Source organism: Pan troglodytes, chromosome 2 (assembly GCF_028858775.2).
Source record: "Pan troglodytes isolate AG18354 chromosome 2, NHGRI_mPanTro3-v2.0_pri, whole genome shotgun sequence".
NCBI lineage: Eukaryota > Metazoa > Chordata > Mammalia > Primates > Hominidae > Pan > Pan troglodytes.
This window is the reverse complement of record NC_086015.1, coordinates 174,812,818-174,835,246: the sequence shown is the minus strand read 5'-3', so window position 1 is coordinate 174,835,246 and position 22,429 is coordinate 174,812,818. Positions and strand designations below refer to the sequence as shown.

Sequence of the window (22,429 nt, the reverse complement as noted above, 5' to 3'; positions counted from 1 at the left end):
TTTTTTTAAAAAGTGTTATTAAGAAAACAGTAAGGCCAGGTATGGTGACTCACGCGTGTAGTCCCAGCGCTTTGGGAAGCTGAAGTGGGAGGGTGGCTGGAAGCCAGGAGTTCAAAACCAGCATTAGCAACATAGCAAGACACCCATATCTACAAAAAACAAAAAGATTAGCCAGACATGGTGGTACACGCCTATAGTCCCAGCTACTCAGGAGGCTGAGGCAGAAGGATCGTTTGAGCTCAGGAGTTCAAGGCTGCAGTGAGCTATGATCACGCGTCTACACTCCAGCCTCAGTGAGAGTGAGTCTCTGAGAAAGGAAGGAAGGAAGGAAGGAAGGAAGGAGGGAAGGAAGGAAAAGAGGAAAGTAGTTGCCAAAGCTTTTGTAATCTTTTTACCTAAAGGTAAATGAAAATAAGATAGGTCAGACTGGGATAATTTTGAAAGCAAGAGGTTACTAACTTCTCAAGGTACCTTTTAAATAGCTGCCAAAATATCTATATGCCTATATTCATATGCTTAATATTTCAATTCAATGACTGATAAAATATCAATATAATTCATTACACATTTTTCCAGAGATAAATAGTAGTTAAATATTTTTAGCTTTTTTTTTTAGTACCAGATTTAACATAATCCTTACAGGGGGAAGGGAACCAGCTTTCAAATTGAGCTGACTGTTTTCTAATGTATTGCCAGACCTCAAGCTAAATGGCGGCTGCCCCAAAATATAGTATATGGGCGTGGGAGCTTGAAGAGTAAATAGGAGTCTTTTTTTTTTCTTTTTCTTTTTGCTAAATGCTGAGAATAAAATTATTTTCTTTGGTGTATACATTGTACAGTTTGGTATTTGAATTATAGAAAATGCTTTTCAGGGAGAACACAGACCTATTTCATTATGACAGGAAGGACATTTCAAAAGCATATTATCAGTGGGGATTATTCCCTCTCAAGGTGATGAGACACCCGGATCATGTGTCATCCACCGTCTATTTGTGGGCTCACCATGAGAAGCTTGTCATCATTGACCAATCGGTGGCCTTTGTGGGAGGGATTGACCTGGCCTATGGAAGGTGGGACGACAATGAGCACAGACTCACAGACGTGGGCAGTGTGAAGCGGGTCACTTCAGGACCATCTCTGGGTTCCCTCCCAGTAAGTATATTTAACCTTTATGGAAATGTATAACACGAACATAATTTGTATAAGTTTGTATTAGTAGCATGACTGATTGATTCATTGAATAAGAGATGTTGTCTCCTTGGAGGGGAAAAGAACATTAAGTCAATCATGAGACAGACCTGGTTTCAAACACCAGCCTCCCCACCTAGCTAGCTGTAACTTAGCATTGCTGAGTCTGTTCTTCTCTTGTAAGAAAAGAAAACAGATTCAGTGGAATTTTGGCTGTCCCATATTCAGCTTTGTTTTCCATTTAAATTAAGATTTATTTTTTATTCAGAAGTAAGATTCATAAACAAAAATATGTGGCAATTGAGATTTAGGTAGTAAAAAGCCTTAAGTATCTGCCACAGTTTTTGGAAAGTTCCTACTTAAAGATATACAAAAACAGGATAGGTCAGTCTGGGGTCATTTAGAGGGAATTTGAGCCAGAAGTGAATAACTTCCCAAAGTGCCTTTTAAATAGAGCTGCCAAAATATCTGTATGTGTATATCAATCTGCTTGCTATTTCAACTAAATGGCTGCCAGAATATGAATACACTTATTTAAAAAAGTGCATATCAATCTGCTTGCTATTTCAACTAAATGGCTGCCAGAATATGAATACACTTATTAAAAAATTTGATGGGCTTCATCTTATTTACTGCTGGAAAATAGTGCAAAACTTATGCAAAAATAGCAATTTAGTGCATAAGGAACAGGGAAAATGATTGACAGAGGAAGCCTTGCTTACTTAATGTTTATTAGAGGAACAAGTTCAGGAGCTCAACACTGAATGTAACCCATGTAATTGTATTTGAGATTAAAAGTTTAATTGGAGTGAAATTTCAAGAATTTGGCCTACTGAAAAAAGACCATAGCAGAACTCCTCATATTCCTTTGGTAGTTTTTAAACAGTTCACAAGAATCCACCACTACCCTGTGGCTGATCTCAGACATTATTGCATGTCTGTTATAGAACCTCCATCATTTGTAAACTTTATACTTCAGCTCTACTTGAATTAAAGAACCACGTTGCAGCATGTCTTATGCAGTGTCTTTTTTTAAAAAAAAAATTTTCTCAGCCTGCTGCAATGGAGTCTATGGAATCCTTAAGACTCAAAGATAAAAATGAGCCTGATCAAAACCTACCCATCCAGAAGAGTATTGATGATGTGGATTCAAAACTGAAAGGAATAGGAAAGCCAAGAAAGTTCTCCAAATTTAGTCTCTACAAGCAGCTCCACAGGCACCACCTGCACAACGCAGATAGCATCAGCAGCATTGACAGCACCTCCAGTAAGTCATGGCCTTGACTAGAATTTATCTTAACTACCCACTGTTCTTCCATAGCCAGGCACTACATACCTGTTTTTAAAATCTGTCTTTCTGTAATGGAGTAGAATGAGCAATGTTGAGAGGTCGCTATATCATTCTATTCAACCTCATGCCATTTGGTGGCTTTGTTTGCCTCATTTTAGAACAGATTTATTGTTTTATCCACACAAAAGTCATAACGACCACGATTACCACTTCTAATGGTAGCAGAATGACAAAGGGTTTCTAAAATATGCCAAGCCATAAAAGAAAAAGGTATTAGATGTACTTTATAAACTTTTCTTAGAAGAAATTACATTTATCTTCCTATCCAGAAATGTATCAAGCTTATTTCGTCAAACATCAGACTTTCTACATCTTGTAAATTTACTATTCCTTTGAAATCCATCTTAAAGCCCTACAATTTTCTGTTGCACAGAATCTTAAGACTGATGTTATAGCCCTGCCTGGTTTTAAAAATGATCAGCTTTGCTTTCCAGTTTAGAAAATTTGATATTTGTATTTTTTTGTAAAAAAATTCTTAATTTCTCTAGGTTATTTTAATCACTATAGAAGTCATCACAATTTAATCCATGGTTTAAAACCCCACTTCAAACTCTTTCACCCATCCAGTGAGTCTGAGCAAGGACTCACTAGACCTCATGCTGGTAAGTGATTTGTGAAGTGGCAGAACTCCCTTAGGCTTGAGCTTTGGTTGTGTTGTCTGCTGCATGGGCATAGTGAATGTGTTTCCAGATTGGCTTTCTGTTTGCAATTTTTATGCTACGTATATTATTGAGAGCCTGCTCTGTGCAAAGCATTCTGTAGTATCCAAGATCCCTACTCCCTAAGAACTTATAGCAGCAAAGACAAAACAGACCTAATAAGAGAAAATGCATGGCACATGCAATTCAATAGTGTCGTGGAAGTTCTATGGAAGGAGGGAGGAATTCCTCTCTGATGATGCAGAAAGACTTTTTGAGGAGGGGACATTTGGGTTAGGCCTGGAAGTAATTTAATTGGGGTAGGTGATAGGAAGTCATTGCAAGTGAGGGAGGTGAGTTGAGCAAAGGTGCTGGAATGGGAAAGCACCAACTGCTTTCAAATTGTGTAAAATGCATTATTTAGCTAAGATGCAGTTTTTGATATAAGACTAAGAAGATATATGACAGTCACATTTGGGAGTTGGAATTTTATTTGGTTAAAAATCTTTTTTTTTTTTGAGATAGAGTCTTGCTCTGTCACCCAGGCTGCAGTGCAGTAGGGCCATCTTGGCTCACTGCAACCTCCGCCTCCCAGGTTTTAGCGATTCTCCTGCCTCAGCTCAGCCTCCTGAGTAGCTGGGATTACAGGCATGCATGACCGTGCCTGGCTAATTTTTGTACTTTTAGTAGAAATGGGGTTTTGCCATGTTGGCCAGGCTTGTGTTGAACCCCTGACCTCAAGCGATCCGTCTGCCTTGGCCTCCGAAAGTGCTGGGATTACAGGTGTGAGCCACCGCTCCTGGCCAGTTAAAAATCTTGAAGGCCCTTGGGTGGATGTGTCATGCTGTGTGAATTTTCAGAAATTACAATCTGATAGCCTTTGGTAAGAAGATACTCCAGATACTGGAGGAATTAATGAATGACTAATAAGTTTAACTTGTGGTGGGAATAAAGAAGGATTTGGCCCCTGGTCAGATATGGGGATAAGTAATCATCATAATAAATGACACTAGTAAGATCATGAGCTAACATTTATTTTGCACAGACTCTATCCATCACTGCCCTGAGTAGTTGCAGTGCTTGGTAGTGATATTGTCATCTCCTTTTTACAGACGAAGAAACTCAGGGTTAGAGATGATACATGACCTGCCCAATGGAGTTTCAATTTATCATCCTCCCAGTGCCCATGATTAAGACCTGTGATTTAGCAGAAATAAAGATTACTATGTTATGCTTTTTTGGCTAGAACCTAAGGCCAGGGCTCTCATGTACTGTTTAGCAGATGAGAGTTACAGTCTAGCGCCCATGCCTGAATGTGAGTCACCTGTGGCTTGCAGGTGCTAATGAACCTGAAAAATTATGCTAGACTTTGAGTAATGATTCCCAGCATTCTTTCGTCTAGGGCAGGGGTGTCCAATCTTTTGGCTTCCGTGGACCACATTGGAAGAAGAATTGTCTTGGGCCACACATAAAATATACTAACACTAATGATAGCTGATGAGCTAAAAACAGTTGCAAAAAAAATTACAATGTTTAAGAAAGTTTGTGAATTCGTGTTGGGCCACATTCAAAGCCATCCCGGGCCGCATGTGGCCCACAGGCTGTGGGTTGGACAAGCTTGGTCCAGCTACCCTGCATTTTAAAAAATGCAATAATCAACTACACACAATGAACTAAAACTTCATTGTAACTGTTAAATAAATTTGTGTTTATAAATCATAACAGCATCGATATATATTTAAGAATGGAGAAGAGGCCAGGTGCAGTGACTCACACCTGTAATCCCAGCAATTTGGGAGGCCGAGGCAGGAGGATTGCTTGAGCCCAGGAATTCAAGACCATCTTTGGCAATGCAGTGAAACCCCCTCTCTACAAAAATTAGCTGAGTGTGGTGGCATGCGTCTGTTGTCCCAGCTTTTCTGGCAGCTGAGGTGGGAGAATTGCTGGAGCCTGGAAGGCAGAGGTTGCAGTGAGCTGAGATCATGCCACTGCAGTCCAGCCTGGGTGACAGAGGGAGACCCTCTCTCACACACACAAAAACAATTTTTAAATTTTTGAAAAATAAAAATGGAGAAGAACAAATATGGGGAGACATATATTTATTTAGCATACACCTAGTACTGGGTGTGTGTGTGGATTCAGGGACAACCCCAGTAATTCCTGTGCATGACAAAGCTTCAAAGTCCTGGGAAGTAGGAGGCCTCTGGGAAATCCAGGAAGCCAGGTCAAGAGTGCATGCAGTGGCCGATATTAGAGGTAAAGGGTTGGAAACAGTTCCAGGTAGTACCTTATTGTTTCAATGTGTAACTTTGCTGCTTTATTACTGAAGTTAAAAATGAAGTGGAGGAAAGGAGGTTGCCAACCCATGAAGATTATGGATCTGAATTATGACTGATAGTGTTGCTGGCAATAGGATTGACAGCAAGTGGAAAAGATGTGAGTGAGATGCTGAGTCCAGTAAGTAACTCACGCCTACCCCAGGTTGAGAGAGGTGATATCCACAGTGGTGATCTGAGACACTGATCATACATGTGTATGGTTTTCTGTTGCTGATGAAAAGTACCCTTGACATCTGTTTACAACCCCTCACTGATAAACTGAATATATGTCTAGTGTAGCATTGTTGAGAGACAGAGAGAGAGATAGAGAGAGAGAACAACCTAAACATCAAAGAGTAGGCAAATGGTGAAGAACATAATGAATGGTAACAATCATTTCTTTTATGGAATTGGGCAATGATTACAACTGTAGTTGGGGATACAAAAATAAACATAGAAGATTTATTTATTTAATTAAATAAGTATTTGTTGAGTTTCTGTTATATGCCAATCACTATTCTGGGTGCTAGAGATGTGGTGAATAAAACAGATGAAGTGCAATTAACTAGTTGGAGGGTAAGGATGGGAACTGTGTATACAAATAGAGAGTCAAACACATTTCAGGTGGTGATAATTATCACGGAGAATAGTTGAGCATGATCCGGGAGGAAGAGCATAGGAGAAGAGTTACTATTTTGTAAAGGCTCATCGGAGAATACATCTCTCATGAGGTTAGTTTTCAGCTGACATCGAAAGGAAGAGAAGAATGAGGATAAGAAACTGTCTGAGAGAGGGTGTTTCCGACAGAAGGAATAGCAAGTATGAAAGGCCATGAGGCAGAGGGGATGGGTGCGTTCCAGGAATACGGCTGTAGTGAAGTGGGCTAGGAGAGGATGATAAGAACAAAATCAGAGAGGTGGGCTGGGGTTGGTTATGTGAGGTCTTGCAGACCACTGTAAGATTTTGACCCGGAGTGAGATAGGAAGTCATCGGATGGTCTTGAGCGAAGGGTAGGCGAGGGCTGACTTACATTTTCCAAGGATCATTCTTCAGAGCAGACCAGGGTGGCAAATGGTGACTCTGCAGGTTGTGAATATATTTTGAGGGTCGAGCTGACAGCATTTGCCGATGAACTAGATACAAGATGTGAGAGATGGAGAGGACTCCAAATCTTTGGCCCCACTGGAAAGATGGAATTTCCATGAACTGAAATGAGGTGGCTATGGGAAGAGCAAGGAAAATTTGAGGAAAATTGCCACTGTATCAAAATATGTTCGTGAAGGCAGCTGACAAAGGACATTCAATGATGCTATCTTTGTTAGGAAGATGGAGCGTGAGGTGATTTATTTTTTTCCCACATTGTTGGTACTGTTTTCATTTTACTTTTATAGTCAAATATAAATACAAATTTAATTTTTTAAAATGAAAACAGTTTACCTAAAAAGAAAAGCCAAAGGATCATGGGGTCCTTCTAGAGCAGTGCTTTCCAAAGTCGATTCCTTGGATCCTGGAGTTTTTAAAAGGCTTTGAGGAGAACATTGAAGTAGGTGAACCCCAGGACCCTCCCACAGCTATTGGTACCTCTTCAACCAGAACAATCCCACTTGTATCTGTTTTAATTATTGGAGTTCCTTCTGAACTTGTTTTCAAAAAAGAAAAGTTCTACTAAAAAAATGAAGGAAGTTTAAAGAGCAAGGCTCTAGATTTAAATCATGTAATACCTTAAAAACTCAGGTTGCCTTATAAAACTTGAAACCCAAATTAAGCTTGGAGTGACTCTTCGTTAGAAATTTAAAACTGAATATGAACTTGAGTTAATGACTTCCTTTTCCTGAGAATGCAAAGAGAGTTAGCCTCTCTGCAATATCAATTTCACTTGACCGCATATGACCATGTTGGATTGGGCTCCTTGTTGAATTAAACCTCCTGGTGTCATACAGAAATCAGTGTGGAGTGAACATCACTATGGGTTTTTATATAGAAAAACTGCACTAAAAACGTGGTTAGGAATCATATCTGAAATATATGTTTTTCAAAATCACTCAGTCATTTTCAAGATTTTTTTTTCATTCAGAATTATGTTCTAAGAGGGAGAATTTTGCTTGATACTATTTTTAAAGTGTTGAATTTTATTCCCTTTCTTTCTTTCTTTCTTTCTTTCTTTCTTTCTTTCTTTCTTTCTTTTTCTTTCTTTATTATACTTTAAGTTCTGGGATACACGTGCAGAACATGCAGGTTTGTTACATAGGTATACAAGTGCCACAGTGGTTTGCTGCACCCATCAACCTGTCATCTACATTAAGTGTTTCTCCTAACGCTATTCAGCAACTGTGTGCTGATCTTTTCCTTTTAAGCAATATTAAATAGGTAAGTGAGGGAAAAATTATTTTTGCAATTTAGTTGAGACAGGCTTTTCAAATTTGAATGTCTCGTCACAAGGGATAATATTAAGCTGTTTCTAAACTGTTCTTAGGAATGCAATGGATAGGATGTATAAGATTCATCTAGTGCTGTTAAATAGCTTGTTATCTAATAGGTGAGCATGAGTTTTAAATATTTTACAAACCTAATATTTTAGTAATTCATTGAGGGAAGATACTCCTACTGCAAGAGTCATCATTGATCCACAGACGAAATACAGGTCTACAAACCCTTAACCACGATTCTAAATTCCAAAAAGTTTTGAAAACCAAAATATTTTTTAAAATATAACTTGTTCAGTGCCTGTATTGGAACTGGCCTTGAACATATGTAGAAATTCAGTAGGTAGAGACTAAAAAGGTAGAAAAACAGGCATTTTAGGTAGATACTACATCTTAAGACCCAGATATAGGAAATGCAAAAGTATTTATTTCGGCATCTCAGACTGAGTGTAGAATGTGGTAAATACATATAGGTCTATAATCTCTCATACAAAATCCTTGGAATCAGATTTCAGAAATCAGAAAGTTCTGGATTTTAGAAAGGTAATACAATACCTATACCCTCTACTATATTACACTCCCAGCAGGATCCAGGAAATACCTGGAATGTAGGCAAACCATTTATGTTTGTGCAACACCAAGTGGGATCAATAAAGATAATAAATAACCTCTTGTCAGTTCAGGTCAGGTTTTGCTGACCTGTGAGTTATGAAATGAGCTGTGAAAATCAGCTATGAAAAAACATTTGAATTGTTAGAACTTTTGGAGTTTTGGAATTGTGGTTAAGGGCTGATTTGTGCAGATTGAGCTGGTGGGATATATCTGTAGCAGTTTACGGAGGACTTTGAAAATCAGACTGAGACATTGCACCTCTTCCATTAAATGTTGGAAAATCCCTAGGGGCAGGGAGCAATTAAGGGTGAGGCTTTATAGCGTTTATAGTAGAGACACAGGGAGTCTGACAAGGTTGTGTCAGTGAGTTCAAGAACGAAGTAAATGGGAGAAACTTTTTCCAAAAGCAGAATCAGCAGATTTTCATCATGATCTGGGAAGCCGTGGGGAGTTGGGTGGAGAAGTCAGTGAAGAATAAAGGAGCCAAAGGTGATTCCGAGGTTTGAGCTTGAGTTACTACACACAGACAGCAGAAATCTCAAGGAAAGACTTGATTTTATGGAATGATGATGATTTTAGTGTTAGACATAATTTTAAAGTTCTGGAGGGAACTAGGTAAACAATGTCAAGTGAGGCACTGGAAGTGACCTTAGATTTGGAGTCCAAAACAGAAGCCATCCTTGCAGGTGCACATTTTAGAAATTGTATAGAAAAAGACAGGAGAGGCCGGGTGTGGTGGCTCATGCCTGTAATCCCAGCACTTTGGGAGGCCAAGGCAGGCAGATCACGAGGTCAGGAGTTCGAGATGAGCCTGGCCAACATGGTGAAACCCTGTCTCTACTATCAAATACAAAAATTAGCAGGGCATGGTGGTGTGCGCCTGTAATCCCAGCTACTCGGGAGGCTGAGGCAGGAGAATTGCTTGAACACTTGGCCCTGGGAGGCAGAGGTTGCAGTGAGCCGAGATCGTGCCACTGCACTCCAGTCTCAAAAAAAAAAAAAAAAAGAGGAAGAAAAAGAAAACAAAAAGACAGGAGAAACGGGGAAACCTTGTTAGTGAGGAGGAGCTAGGAAAGAAGAACAAGGATAGGCTGGAGAAATGGTAGAGAAATGGAGACCTGGAAGCCGAGAGATGAGAATAGAAGGAGGAGGATGTGGCACGACCAGAGGACACCAGGCAAGGAACAAGAAGTCCCCCTTCTCATAAACTTTAGTAGCCAGAATCTGAGCCACTGACAGAGGAGGATGCAGAAAATTGGCCTGACAAATCTGTGCCAAAAGACAAGGCAGGTTCAATTATGAAATCATTTGGGAGCCAGATAGCAGCCTAACGAGACCCCCTTGGATCAGCATTGTTGACGCCAGAAGTCCTCTCGACCACACTCATGCAATTCTGAGCTACTGTTTTCACAGGAACTAGTATTTGGCTCTATTGCCTTAATAGTTCATTTGTACTGAGGAGGAACCCTAATTTATGTGGAATAGTTTTTAGGCCATGGCTAAAAACAAAAACAAATTTGAATTATGAGCAGGTTGAATTCAATTAGTACCAAGATAATTTCCTGAGACTAAGAATTTCCTTTATTTTCCTTATCATAACTGGTTGTTAGGTGAAAGATAATTTTTAAATGAGTGTATATGTGTTTATGTAAAGCCTTAGCTTAGAGTTTTGCAGTTGATGAAAGCAAATTGTATATGTGTATTTTATATTTGAAATTTGAAATATTGTTTATCTCATTTTTCATCCCTTTTGTTTCTTTTCTCACCCTCTTTTCTTCTTTTAACAAAGTGCTATGTAAACAATAAAGAGCCTATAGATGAGCAAACAGACCTACCCGTACTTTGGCCTTTCAGTCTCATAAAGCAGGAAAATAAATCACTCGGAGAAGTCAATAGAAGTCTATTTTTAACATGATTTCATTTTGCTAATCTATGGCATTTTAAATCATTTTTCTTCTGTAGAAAACTTTAATAGCCCTTGGAAGGTTAATGATTCAGTTTGAGATAGAATATTAGCATTGTGTGTGGTGATTACATAAAAACATTTGTTCTGCAAATATTTATTGATTGCCTGGGTGCTTGGAGCTACTGGCAGTGAGAAGATTTGGTTCCCACTCCCAGAGAGTTTATAGACTGGTGAGGCATTGATGCGGGCAGGGGAGCATCCTGATACAATTGCGTCACAGAGTCAGAGGTGTTGGGGCAGTTGTTAGTGGGATGACAGCAGTGCTAGTGACTGCCTCTTCCTTACGGGGAGATGGGAGGTCTCTCTAGGGCAGGTGATAGCTAATGTGGCTCTTGAAGGATGATTAGGATATCAGGCCAAGAGGGAGAAAGGACCATTTCAGGTAGAAGTAATAATGTGCCAACTGCATGGAGACATGGCAGTCCACACCTGTTATAATACAGTGAAACACGTGCTTTGCATGGGGCCTGGGGTTGGGTGGGGAAAAACAAGGACTAGAAAGATAGATTGGCACCAGTTTGGGAAGAGTCTTCTATGCACACTAAGCCCTTAGGACTTGAGCTTCCTATAGGCAGTATGTGAACCTTCCAGGGTTTTAAGCAAAGAGTGCATTTTACAAAGACAGTTCCGGGACAGTGTGTTGGTGGCAGGACCAGTGTAGTCCTCTCACTGGCTATTGCAAGCAGTACCATTTATTCATTCAACACATATTTTTGCATTCAGTGTCTATTTGTTAAATGCCTCTTTTGTGCCAAGTGCTGCATTTGTGATTTGTAATTCTGCATCTTTTTACTTCATTGTCTTTGTATTTAGCCGTAAGTCAATGGTCTCGGCACAGTTATTTGTGAAATGCTATAGTAGATTGCTGCTTTTGCACCTATATCATAAGCTTTCATCTGTTGTTGCCATATTTTTTATAAATGCCATCTATGATTTGAAGTATATAAATGTTAAAGCGCAACAGATTTTAGCTGTTATCTAGGCCAAATTCTTCATTTTACGCATAATGGATTTATGATCTAAAAAACTGAAGCTCAATGTCACTTAGCTAGTTAATTCCAGGGCTGGAACATGGGCTATCTGTAAATTTGAGGTTCTTGCTTTAATGCAAAAGAATTATGCATCACGTGTGCACCATGTTGGTTGAGGAAAAAGAAGTGGCATGGTGTCTTTATTGCCCCTGCGTCTCAGGTTTCTCCACCTCTCCCCTCTCCGCCCTTCCCGCTCTGCCCCCGAAAGCCCCCCACCAGCTTTACTGCTCTCATAATGCCACCTTGTGAGTTCTTTATTCACAGTTAATTCTGTGATAGTTCTTCCAGTGATCTGGTAGGTGGTGGAAATAAGTTACTCAACTGCCTGAGAAGGTCAAATTTCATTGTTTAATGATGAATCTTGTTGTAGCCCTAACTGCCCACTAAAAGTAAACTTGTAAGGACTGTAAAACCTTGTTAGCCCACAGCCTGTAATAGAATGGACAGATGCCACCCTAGTTGTGTCTTAAGAAATTAAGAAGCTTTTAGGTGTTTAATAAATGAGAGTTGAGCCTCCCTTTCTGGGACCCACCTGAACCACAGTCTCTGAGGGGGTCTTGCTGCATTCACAGATACCGGGTCCATCCGCAGTTTACAGACAGGTGTGGGAGAGCTGCATGGGGAAACCAGATTCTGGCATGGAAAGGACTACTGCAATTTCGTCTTCAAAGACTGGGTTCAACTTGATAAACCTTTTGCTGGTGAGTATCATAATGGTGGGGTGCTGGTTATATTTTGTCTTTTACCTTTGAACATCTCAGCAGGTATACATGTGCATGATCTAAATGCCTTTTGTTTTGCTTCCGTTGATTTTTGAAAATTTTTTAAAACTTTGGAGACTAGATTTAGTCATTAGCATGTGCTTAAGGACTTTTTTTTCAGTTATAATAAGAAAAGAACATGAAATAGAGCTGAACTGTCTGAAAAATCCAGATTTTTATAGGCCTATTTTTGGGGCAATAATCAGTAATTTTTCAGGAAATGGTAGGCTCCCTTTGATCATCTTCTATTCTGCTTATTTCCTGCATTTCCAGCATTAGAATGGCATATTTTCAGGTTATCACTGGGTTTATATGTTTAAGAGGAGATAGAGATGGCATTGCCTGCCATTGTTTCAACAGGATAAAAAATAAAAAATATAATATCAAATACACAGCCTTAGATAATTTGTACCAACTCACATCTTGCCATGTCTAGTGATTATCTAATCCTAAGTGAAACAGAAACATATATGGGGAAGTGCCTGGGAGACTATGTCCCTGAATGTGAAATCTGTTTCCCTTGATTATAAAAATGTTGTTCTATGCAAGCCAAGAAATATATACCTAGTGGGCACTAACCCACGTTTCCTTTTAGTTTCATAGTTGGAGTCAGAGAGACTTTGCCCCAACACTGAAGTTAATGACTGATCCTTGCCTGGTGCACCCGGGCAGATTTCATTGACAGGTACTCCACGCCCCGGATGCCCTGGCATGACATTGCCTCTGCAGTCCACGGGAAGGCGGCTCGTGATGTGGCACGTCACTTCATCCAGCGCTGGAACTTCACGAAAGTACTTGGATGTTGCTATCATGATTTATCCACATGAAGAGAGGCAGGCCTAACTAGAGAAGAGGTTTAGAGGAGGCTGGTGGCAAGAAGAGACTGTTGTGGCCACAACTGTGTCACTGCTCTGCTGTTGGCTGCATTGATGTCCCGGTGCCTGGGCATCTGGGCAAAAAAAAAGGGAAACATTCCCGAATGTCCACACCATAGACAATTCAGAGTGCCTAGGGACAGGTGCTGCTGTGTGGGTCCTGATTTTAACCTTGTTAACATCTTGGACACAGTGTTGACTAAGCATTTAGTAGCCTGGGCTCGGTAGTCATTTGCAGGGCTGTTATAGGGGAATAGGAGCCTGGTTTAGATGAGAGGGCTTGAGCTTTAAAGTCCCATCCAGTTGGATGGGACTGGAATTGCACTGGGTTTATATTGGTACAGGATTCTGAGAGCTGGTTCTGAGCAAACCAAGAAGTATTAAGAAGGTGGGGCCATTTTACTTTTATCCAGATTGTGTCCTCATTACTTGTAAGAACTTGACCTAACATTCAAACCTAACATTCATAAGTTAAGTACGTATCATTCAGGCCAGGCACGGTGGCTCACGACTGTAATCCTGGCACTTTGGGAGGCCTAGGCTGGTGGATCACCTGAGGTCAGGAGTTTGAGACCAGCCTGACCAACATGGTGAAAACCTGTCTCTACTAAAATACAAAAATTAGCTGGGCATGGTGGTGGGTGCCTGTAATCTCAACTTCTCTGGAGGCTGAGGCAGGAAAGTCACTTGAATCCAGGAGGCGGAGTTTGCAGTGAGCTGAGAGGACTCCATTGTACTCCAGCCTAGGCAGCAGAGCGAGACTCTGTCTCAAAAAAAAAAAAAAAGTACATATTCAGGTGTTATTAAAGTTTCACTTTATTTACTTGAAGTGATAATGAGGCATGATTCCCCTTGGTTATTTGGAAAAAGAATTTAGTTTTATCAACCACTTAGAGTCTAACTTTGTTTTTCATTCACATAATGATTATAAAAATTTAGTAGACATTCTAATTGAAATTTTTTAACAAAAATTTAGGGGAGATGGATGAATAAACAAATGGGGTGTTACTTTTCACCTGCTATACTGGCAAAGATAAAAGTCTCTGCTGATACCTGTAGTTAGGTTTGGGGTGGTTTTTGTGGTGTGCTCATACATGCTACCCCAAGGAGGATAAATTTGTACAACACCAATAAGTCTTTTTTAAAGTATGCAATCTTTGATCCAGAAAAACTATTTCCAGGTATTCAAACTAAAGCCATAATCCAATAAGGTAATTTATTTTGATATGGCTTCTAATAATTCAAATAAAATTAGAAATAACAGAAATCCTTACTAATAGGAATTTATTAAACAAGTGATTCTTTTATACCATTTTACTATGAAGTTATTAAAAATAATGATATCCCACTATATTGCTGCGGCAAGATATCTAGAACATAATCAGTAAAAAATTAGTTTATAAAACAATAGTCTCATTTTTGCAATTATAAACTTCTGTAACTACAGATTATATTTAACCTGTCTTTACAAATATAAAACAATATTTCCCCTACAAAAGGTAAAAACAGGACTGTGAGAGATAGAAAACAAACACAAATAATCTGTAGCCCTTCACTTAGAAATGTCCACCATTAACATTTTTCTTTTTCTTTTTCAAATTAACCTGAATTTCTTTTCTTTTCTTTTTCTTTTTTTTTTTTTTTGAGATGGAGATTCACTCTTGTCACCCAGGCTGTAGTGCAATGATGAAATCTCGACTCACTGCAACCTCTGCCTCCGAGGTTCAAGTGATTCTCCTGCCTCAGCCTCCCGAGTAGCTGGGATTACAGGCGCCTGCCACCATGCTTGGCTAATTTTTGTATTTTTAGTAGAGATGGGGGTTTCACCGTGTTGGCCAGGCTGATCTCGAACTCCTGACCTCAAGTGATCCCTGCTTCTTGGCCTCCCAAAGTGCTGGGATTACAGGCGTGAGCCACTGCACCCGGGCATGAATTTCTTTTATAATCACAAAGTAGGGAGAATGAATCTTTTTTCTCATTTGAATATTTTATCCTTTTTCTTTATTTTAGATTATGAAATCAAAATATCGGTCCCTTTCTTATCCTTTTCTGCTTCCAAAGTCTCAAACAACAGCCCATGAGTTGAGATATCAAGTGCCTGGGTCTGTCCATGCTAACGTACAGGTAAGTAAGTTCTGGCTTTTCTTTTTGACAAAATGCTGCTGAGTAAAATTACTGTTATTGGACCAAGGGCCTATTACATTGGCTTCAGATTTTTCAATGACTGCTTTTCTAAAGCAAAACTAAATGGATCTTTTAATACTTGTTATTATATTTCCTATGTTAAATGGATTCAATTCAGTCTCTTTTTAAAACTCTTATAAATCTAATAAATGCATGTCCTTAGAAAAGGCCACAGCCAAGGCTATTCCTGTAATTCCTTCTGAAGTGACCCTAGCAACATGATACCCAGTAAACCTGGACCTGATACTGCCTAAGCACCAGGAATGTGGCTGAAACTTAGCAGCTAGGAAGCTAGTTGTAGTTCAGTCTAATTTTAGTTCCTGATTAACCAAATGTCTTCTAGAGGCCCTTTTAATGGAATAAGGAATTTGCTTAATAGAGTCACAACAGTTTACCACATCCAGTTTAACCATCTCAAACTACAAATAAGAAAATTCAGACCTAGTGGGGCTCTGAGGCCTATCTAGGGCCGGCCAGCTAGTTATCAACAGAGGTGGAGCTTGAAATCCTAGTCTGGTCCAGTGTTACCCAATCTGCTTCCTTTACCAACTACAGCTCAAATATCTTGAGATCATGTGGGGACAGAAGTAGGATGGGCCACCTTTGGCATTGCCTTTCGTTTGAAGTCATCAATATGGGCATCAGAAGAATTGTTTAAGTAAAGTCCAGCAGTCTGCTACTGCTACATATCATCAGTAGGGACCATCAGTAGGGACTTATATAATGCAGACATGGATCCTAGGGAATGTGATTATATAAATGAAGTGCCTAAATCAGTTATTTTGCATCGTGTGCGATTGGAGGTATGTGTATATAAGAAATAAGACATTTCAGACTGTAGATCAAATAATAGAACTTTTTTTTGAAAAGGCCAGGTGTGGTGGCTCCCACCTGTAATCCTAGCACTTTGGGAGGCCAAGGCGGGTGGATCACCTGAGGTCAGGAGTTCGAGACCAGCCTGGCCAACCCTGTCTCTACTAAAAATAAGAAATTAGCTGGGCGTGGTAGCGTGCGCCTGTAATCCTAGCTACTCGGGAGGCTGAGGCAGGAGAATCACTTAAACCCAGGAGGCAGAGTTTGCAGTAAGCCGAGACTGCGCCACTGCAGTCCAGCCTGGGTGACAGAGTAAGACTCCATCTCAAAAAAAAAAAAAAAAGAAAAGAAGAGAAGCTGCTTGAGAGAAATATCGGCAGCAAATATTAGTCATCCCAGGCTAAAAAGAAAACTAATTTAAACTCAGAGGCATAGAGATAGCTATGATTTATATGTAAGTTGATGAATATTTTATGAACCTGTTTAATTTTATTCTACGTAGAGGAGAAAAAATTACCCATGCTAGAATATAAAATAAGAAACTTGTTATTAGGAAAATAAGAATTTAAGATTTGAACTTGCATTATTATTGACGTGGTGGTCAATTTTTCAAAGTTAGCTGATGTTAATAAGTATCTGTTGAAAATGGATTGCTGGGAATTAAGTATTTTTGTAATCAATGAAGGAAGTTTTAGCATAGCGTTGCATATGCATATATTTTCCACGTCACTGTTGGTAAAGCCCTGACTCACATAGTCTCATCCTGCTGCCTGGTGAGGTCAATAGAGACTCTATAAAATGCTTCTCTTCGTTCACTTTTTCCGCATCACCGATGTTGTGTGAGAAATGACACTAGAGTGGGTGTGGTGGCTCACGCTTGGAATCCCAGCACTTTGGGAGGCCAAGGCAGGAGGAGAGCCTAGGAGTCCAAGACCAGCCTGGGCAACATAGTGAGACCCCATCTCTACAAAAAGTTTTTAAAAAATTAGCCAGGCATGGTGGCACATGCTTGCGGTCCCAGCCACTTAGGAGGCTGAAGCAGGAGGATTGCTTGAGCCCAGGAGGTGGAGACTGCAGTGAGCCATAATTGCACCCCTGCATTCCAGCCTGGGCAACAGAGCGAGACTGACTCAAAAATAAAAAATAAAAATAAAAACTAAAAGAAAAGAAATGAGACTAGATCTGATTAGCTCATCTGTTAATCCCTCACATGTTCAGGTGGCCTGGACTCAGGAATCTACAAAGCCAAGGATATTTAACAAGACTTACTCACTCATTCATTCATTTATTCAGCCAACATATGTTTACTAAGTGTTGTCCGTTTGCATGGTGAAGTCATCAAAGCACACTTGGGTGTTGAGAGGGCAGACAGCAAAGGAGTTCTTTGCCTCTGGAAACTTAGTTAGCTGGGGAGAGATAGCTGAGATGAGTAATTCAGTTACAGTGCAAGGTACGGTCTCTGAGTAAATGCTGGTGTGACAGTAAGGACCAGCATGCTATAAGAGTTTGGAAATCCAGAGGGACAGAACTGGGTGTCCACTCTAAGGAATAATCCTGCTTGCTCAGAAGACAAAAGGACTGACTGCAGTAACCCATTCGCTCTTAGAGAGGCACTGATGAAGTTAGACAGCATAAGGCCAGGGCGGGGGCGGGGTGGGGGCTGCACCTGGAGTGCTGTCCTAGTGAATTTGGACCTGGTCCTAGAAGTGCTAGTGAACTTTGGATGTTTTTTTTTTCGATTGGGCAAGAAGCATGATACAGGAATGTTCAATGAAGATTAATGGAGGAGAGAGTTTTCCAAACTGAATTTACCTGTGAGATGCTGATAACTATTCCACAAAGATTTCCATGGACAGATAAGGTTTTGCAGAATTCTTTAATACAGGACTCCTTAGCACCTTTTTTATGCTACAGTGTATTATAAAACCACCAAGAAGGAATATGATGTGCGCATTTCCCAAGCTTATTTGACAGAGAATCTCTTGTTTTATGCATTCTTATCTGTTTCCATCTTTCCAAACAAATACCTTGAGACCAAACGTTTATACACATGAAGAACTTATTAGACTAGAGAGATAATGAGAGCAAGGGGACAAGTGAAGAGGCTATTACAGTAATTCTGACATATAATTAAGTCCTAAACTAGAAATGAAGAGAAGGAACAAATAGGAGGTATTTTTGAGGAAAGAGACAAAGGGACATCACTACTAGGAACTAACTGAAAATTTGGGACAGAGGAAAAAGTTAAAGATAGTTTAGTGTCACAAAGTCTCCAAAGAACCATAGGAACTGTGTCATGACTGATGGGCCAGGGCACTAATTGAGATCACCAAAGGACTCAGGTAGCTCCTGTAGTACATCTAGTTCTTGGTAATACAAATTTTGCAGCATGATAATGGGTATATAAAATGGGTATATAAAAGTGTTGCTAGGCAGTGCTGCTGGAAATATCCAGCTAAATATAATGACATGCATTTTAACACTAACAAATCATAAAGGCACACAAGGTGGTGTGGTATGAAGATTGTATAGCAGCATGTGGCCTCAGCATGCCATTACCCCTCCCTGAGCCCAGTTTTGTCATCTGAAAGACTTATGTTTGGTATGAATCTGATCTGAGTCCCTTCAGACATTTAAAGGGAAAATTTTCATTCATTGTCTTTCATACATGAGGTATCATTCAAAGTACAGGTGTTAATGACTTTCTATTTAATCCTCCTGCTATAGTTATGATCCCTCACAAAATAAAACTCAAATGGCCACCACAGATACACTTCTTAATTTTTAAAGTAGTTAGAATGACATTTATCACTAAATAGAAATAGAAGCCATTGCTCAGAATTTTTACCTTGATCATTAAACTTGTTTCTATGGATCTTTGAGAGAAAAGGAAAATATCTAAGTAAATTAAAACATCATAGGTACATTTAGCCACATGGCAGTGACAAATAGGACAAAAATTAAAAGGAAGGATAAGAGTTAAGAAACTAGGACATCACTGATGAACTCTTAAATTCTAAGATTATAAGATTATAATTTATTTTATTCCTCTGGTCCTGAAAACCTGCTATTTCTATAATTAACTTTTTGCCATCTCAGTGCCTAAAGTAAAATCTCCTACAGACTGGCTGGAGTTAAGGCTGTAAGTAGGGAATGAATTGCTCACTTCAGGAACTCATGTTCCTTGCAGCTTCAGGCCCTTGCTTAGCTTTAGGACCCTCAGCCACCCAGGCCTTTTCTAGACCTGTTCTCAGCTTTATATTTGTAAATTTGCATTGATTTTATTAAAGAGGCCTCAGGGTATTTGGAGTGTCATGATCTCAAGTCTTCTGTTATTTCTATGTGTTTGGAACATTTCATGTCCTCTGGTCCAGCTCTTTTGAAATACCAATACACTGTTGTTAACTATAGTCAACCTGCTCTGCTATTGAATACTAGAACTTATTCCTTCTAACTATGTTTGTACCCATTAACCATCCTCTCTTTATCTCCACCCTATTCCCTGTACCCGCCTACACAAACCCTTCCCAGCTTCTAGTTTCTATCATTCTACTATCTACTTGCATGAGATTGACTTTTTAAGCTTCCACATATGAGTGAGAACAAGATTTTAACATAGTTGACTGTTCATAATGTAACTTAGAAGCCACAAGCTTATTTAATTGTGAAGAAAAATATAAGGTAGCAATTAAGGGATAGATTCTAGAGCCAGACTGTGTTAACATCTCAGCTCTGTGACATATGAGCTGTGTAACCTCGGGAAAATTACTTCACTCTGCAGTATGTTTCATTCATTTAAAAAACATAAATGACAGTATCTGTCTCACAGGATTGTGGTGATGGTTAAATTAATCCATGCAAAGCATTTAGAAGAGTATACCAGTTTGAGTTCCATCAAAAACAGCCTTCAGGCTTTCGCTAGTGTTTCAAAAGTTTGCAACAGGCTGGGCGCAGTAGCTCAGGCCTGTAATCCCAGCACTTACGGAGGCCAAGGCAGGTGGATTACTTGAGGTCAGGAGTTCGAGACCAGCCTGGCCAATATGGCAAAACCCCGTCCTACTAAAAATACAAAAATTAGCTGGGCGTTATGGCGCATGCCTGTAATCACAGCTACTTGAGAGGCTGAGGCAGGAGAATCGCTTGAACCCAGGAGGCAGAGGTTGCAGTGAGCCGAGATTACACCACTGCACTCCAGCCTAGGCAACAGAGCAAAACTCGTCTAAAAAACAAAAACAAAAAAAGTTTGCAACAAAGAAGTTAACATTTCTCTGGGTAGGTCACCGAGCTTGTTCTAGATAGAAATTTTTATGCCATAAATCTATTGGAATGGGGAGAAAGAGTATTTGACATAATAAAGTAAATAATAGATAAAATTCAAGTTATTCTTTCTTCTGGAGAAGGGCACCTAGTTATTAATTTTTTTAATACAGAAACATTGGTCACATGCCACTGGCAATTCCAGAGGGGAGACACAGCCAGCCAGGGAGAGGGGAGCTACGGCAGGCAGTATGGATGCCTGCCCACCAGCACGAATTGCTGCTCCTGAAAAAGTTATCTAGACCTGACAGCTGACTTCAGCAGCTTGCACTGTACTTTTAAAAGAATCTTGGATGTTTCCCCTCAGTGCTGGGCCTTCTCAGAAGCCTGCCAAGAGCACTCAGAGAAGACATGGCAGGAAAAGGCATGGGTAGCAGGAGGAAGTGGGAGAGATGGTCCTGAAACTGCTTCTACACAGAGAAGGTGAAGGAACTAGAATAAACTCAGTTCCAGAATGGTCTTAATGGCATTTAAGATATATTATAAAGACAGAGGATATTTGACATGTCTATTAAGCTGAAAGAAAATGCTGAATGCCGTGTCAGCATCAACATGGGGTCAACACATGGGAACAATCCTTTTTAAAGCTCATAGTAGAAACCATTCCTTGGACAGTCATGCTGAGAATTCCTGCCTATATGGAAATAACTCTACTGGAATAATGTCTTCAGTCCTACTTATGGGAAAAGAAGGAAAGAAGGAAGGGAGGGAGGAACAAAGAAAGGAAGGAAGAAAGAATGAGAAAGGAGGAAAGGGAAAAAGGAGAGAGGGAGAGAGGAAGGAAAAAAAAAGAAAATTTTCAAGAAAGTATAAATAACATCCAAATTATACCACTGAAAAAAAATTGTTTTCACACTTGGAATAAATGTCCAAAGGATATTCCAAAGGATCTGTTAGATCTGAAAGGACAGCAAAATGTTTTCTATCGCAGAATGGTGTGAGAGAATAAAGTAGATAGGTGAAAAATAAAGTGAGCAGGTGGGGGTAAAAGGAATCCACCTCGTCCATTTCCATGGAAGTTATTTACCATGGGAGTTGTTTTCCATGTATGGGCCAGGCCTTCATGGACTAACACGTTTGTGAGTGTTACTGTGGGTCTTGGCTAGAAGAGCTGATATGAACAGGGCATTTGCTGTGTGCTTGGCACTGTGCTAACCCTTTGTGGATTGTCTCATATACATTCAGCAGTCTGTAAGCTAAACTCCTGTGCAACCTGTTTCTACAGATGAGGAAACTAAGACTTTGAGAGGTTAAAATAACGGTAACTAGTGGGGGTCTAGTGCGGTGGCTCATGCCTGTAATCCCAGCACTTTGGGAGGCCAAGGTGGGCAGATCACCTGACGTCAGGAGTTCGAAACCAGCGTGGCCAATGTATTGAAACCCTGTCTCCACTAAAAATATAAAAATTAGTTCAGCATGGTGGCATGGGCCTGTAGTCCCAGCTACTCAGGAGGCTGAGGCAGGAGAATTGCTTGAACCCGGGAGGCAGAAGTTACAGTGAGCGGAGATCACGCCATTGTACTCCATCCTGGGCATCAGAGACTCCATCTCAAAACCACAAACAGTAAGTGGTGGGGATGACTCGCTTCTAAGCAGTTTGGCTTCAGTGCCTGAGGTTAATTAGCTATGGATACTGTTTCCAGTAAGACCAGGATGGTTGTAACTGCTGGGGCTCTAGCAGAGCAAAGTTTCATGTCCTGTTTGCCTTTGGGTATCACCTTCTGTTGCCACAGCCCCAAATCCATCCCTAACTCTCCTTTTGCTTCTTTCTGGCTCCCAAGAACACCCAACTAATACTGTGTTTCCTAGGACTTCTTTCACCTTAAGTCCTATTCTTCAATAATTATCTTTTCTTTCTGTCCTTCAGCCTCAAAATTAACTTTTCTCTTTTGTTCAGGAAAGGAATCATCCTATGTGAATAACTGCACACTGTGATATGAATGGCTGACACT

The 22,429-nt window shown here is 40.1% G+C and overlaps 1 protein-coding gene across 7 annotated transcripts in view; it reads left to right on the top strand.

Annotated features, from left to right (window-relative positions):
* The window catches only part of PLD1 (phospholipase D1), a 209,930-nt gene that overhangs the window by 121,244 nt on the left and 66,257 nt on the right, over positions 1 to 22,429 (top strand). For 4 of the 7 annotated variants that reach the window (XR_010155872.1, XR_001713797.4, XM_003310099.6 and 1 more), the window contains exons 14-19: positions 952 to 1,152; positions 2,242 to 2,455; positions 3,028 to 3,141; positions 12,100 to 12,228; positions 12,961 to 13,079; positions 15,174 to 15,287. Coding sequence is in view for 4 of the 7 variants with exons in the window: in XM_003310099.6 (XP_003310147.1) it covers positions 952 to 1,152; positions 2,242 to 2,455; positions 3,028 to 3,141; positions 12,100 to 12,228; positions 12,961 to 13,079; positions 15,174 to 15,287 (891 nt within the window). In the remaining 3 variants the exon portion in view is untranslated. The remainder of the gene's footprint in view (positions 1 to 951; positions 1,153 to 2,241; positions 2,456 to 3,027; positions 3,142 to 12,099; positions 12,229 to 12,960; positions 13,080 to 15,173; positions 15,288 to 22,429) is intronic. The other 3 variants (XR_008547173.2, XM_063807330.1, XM_009446853.5) reach the window with 1 other exon arrangement.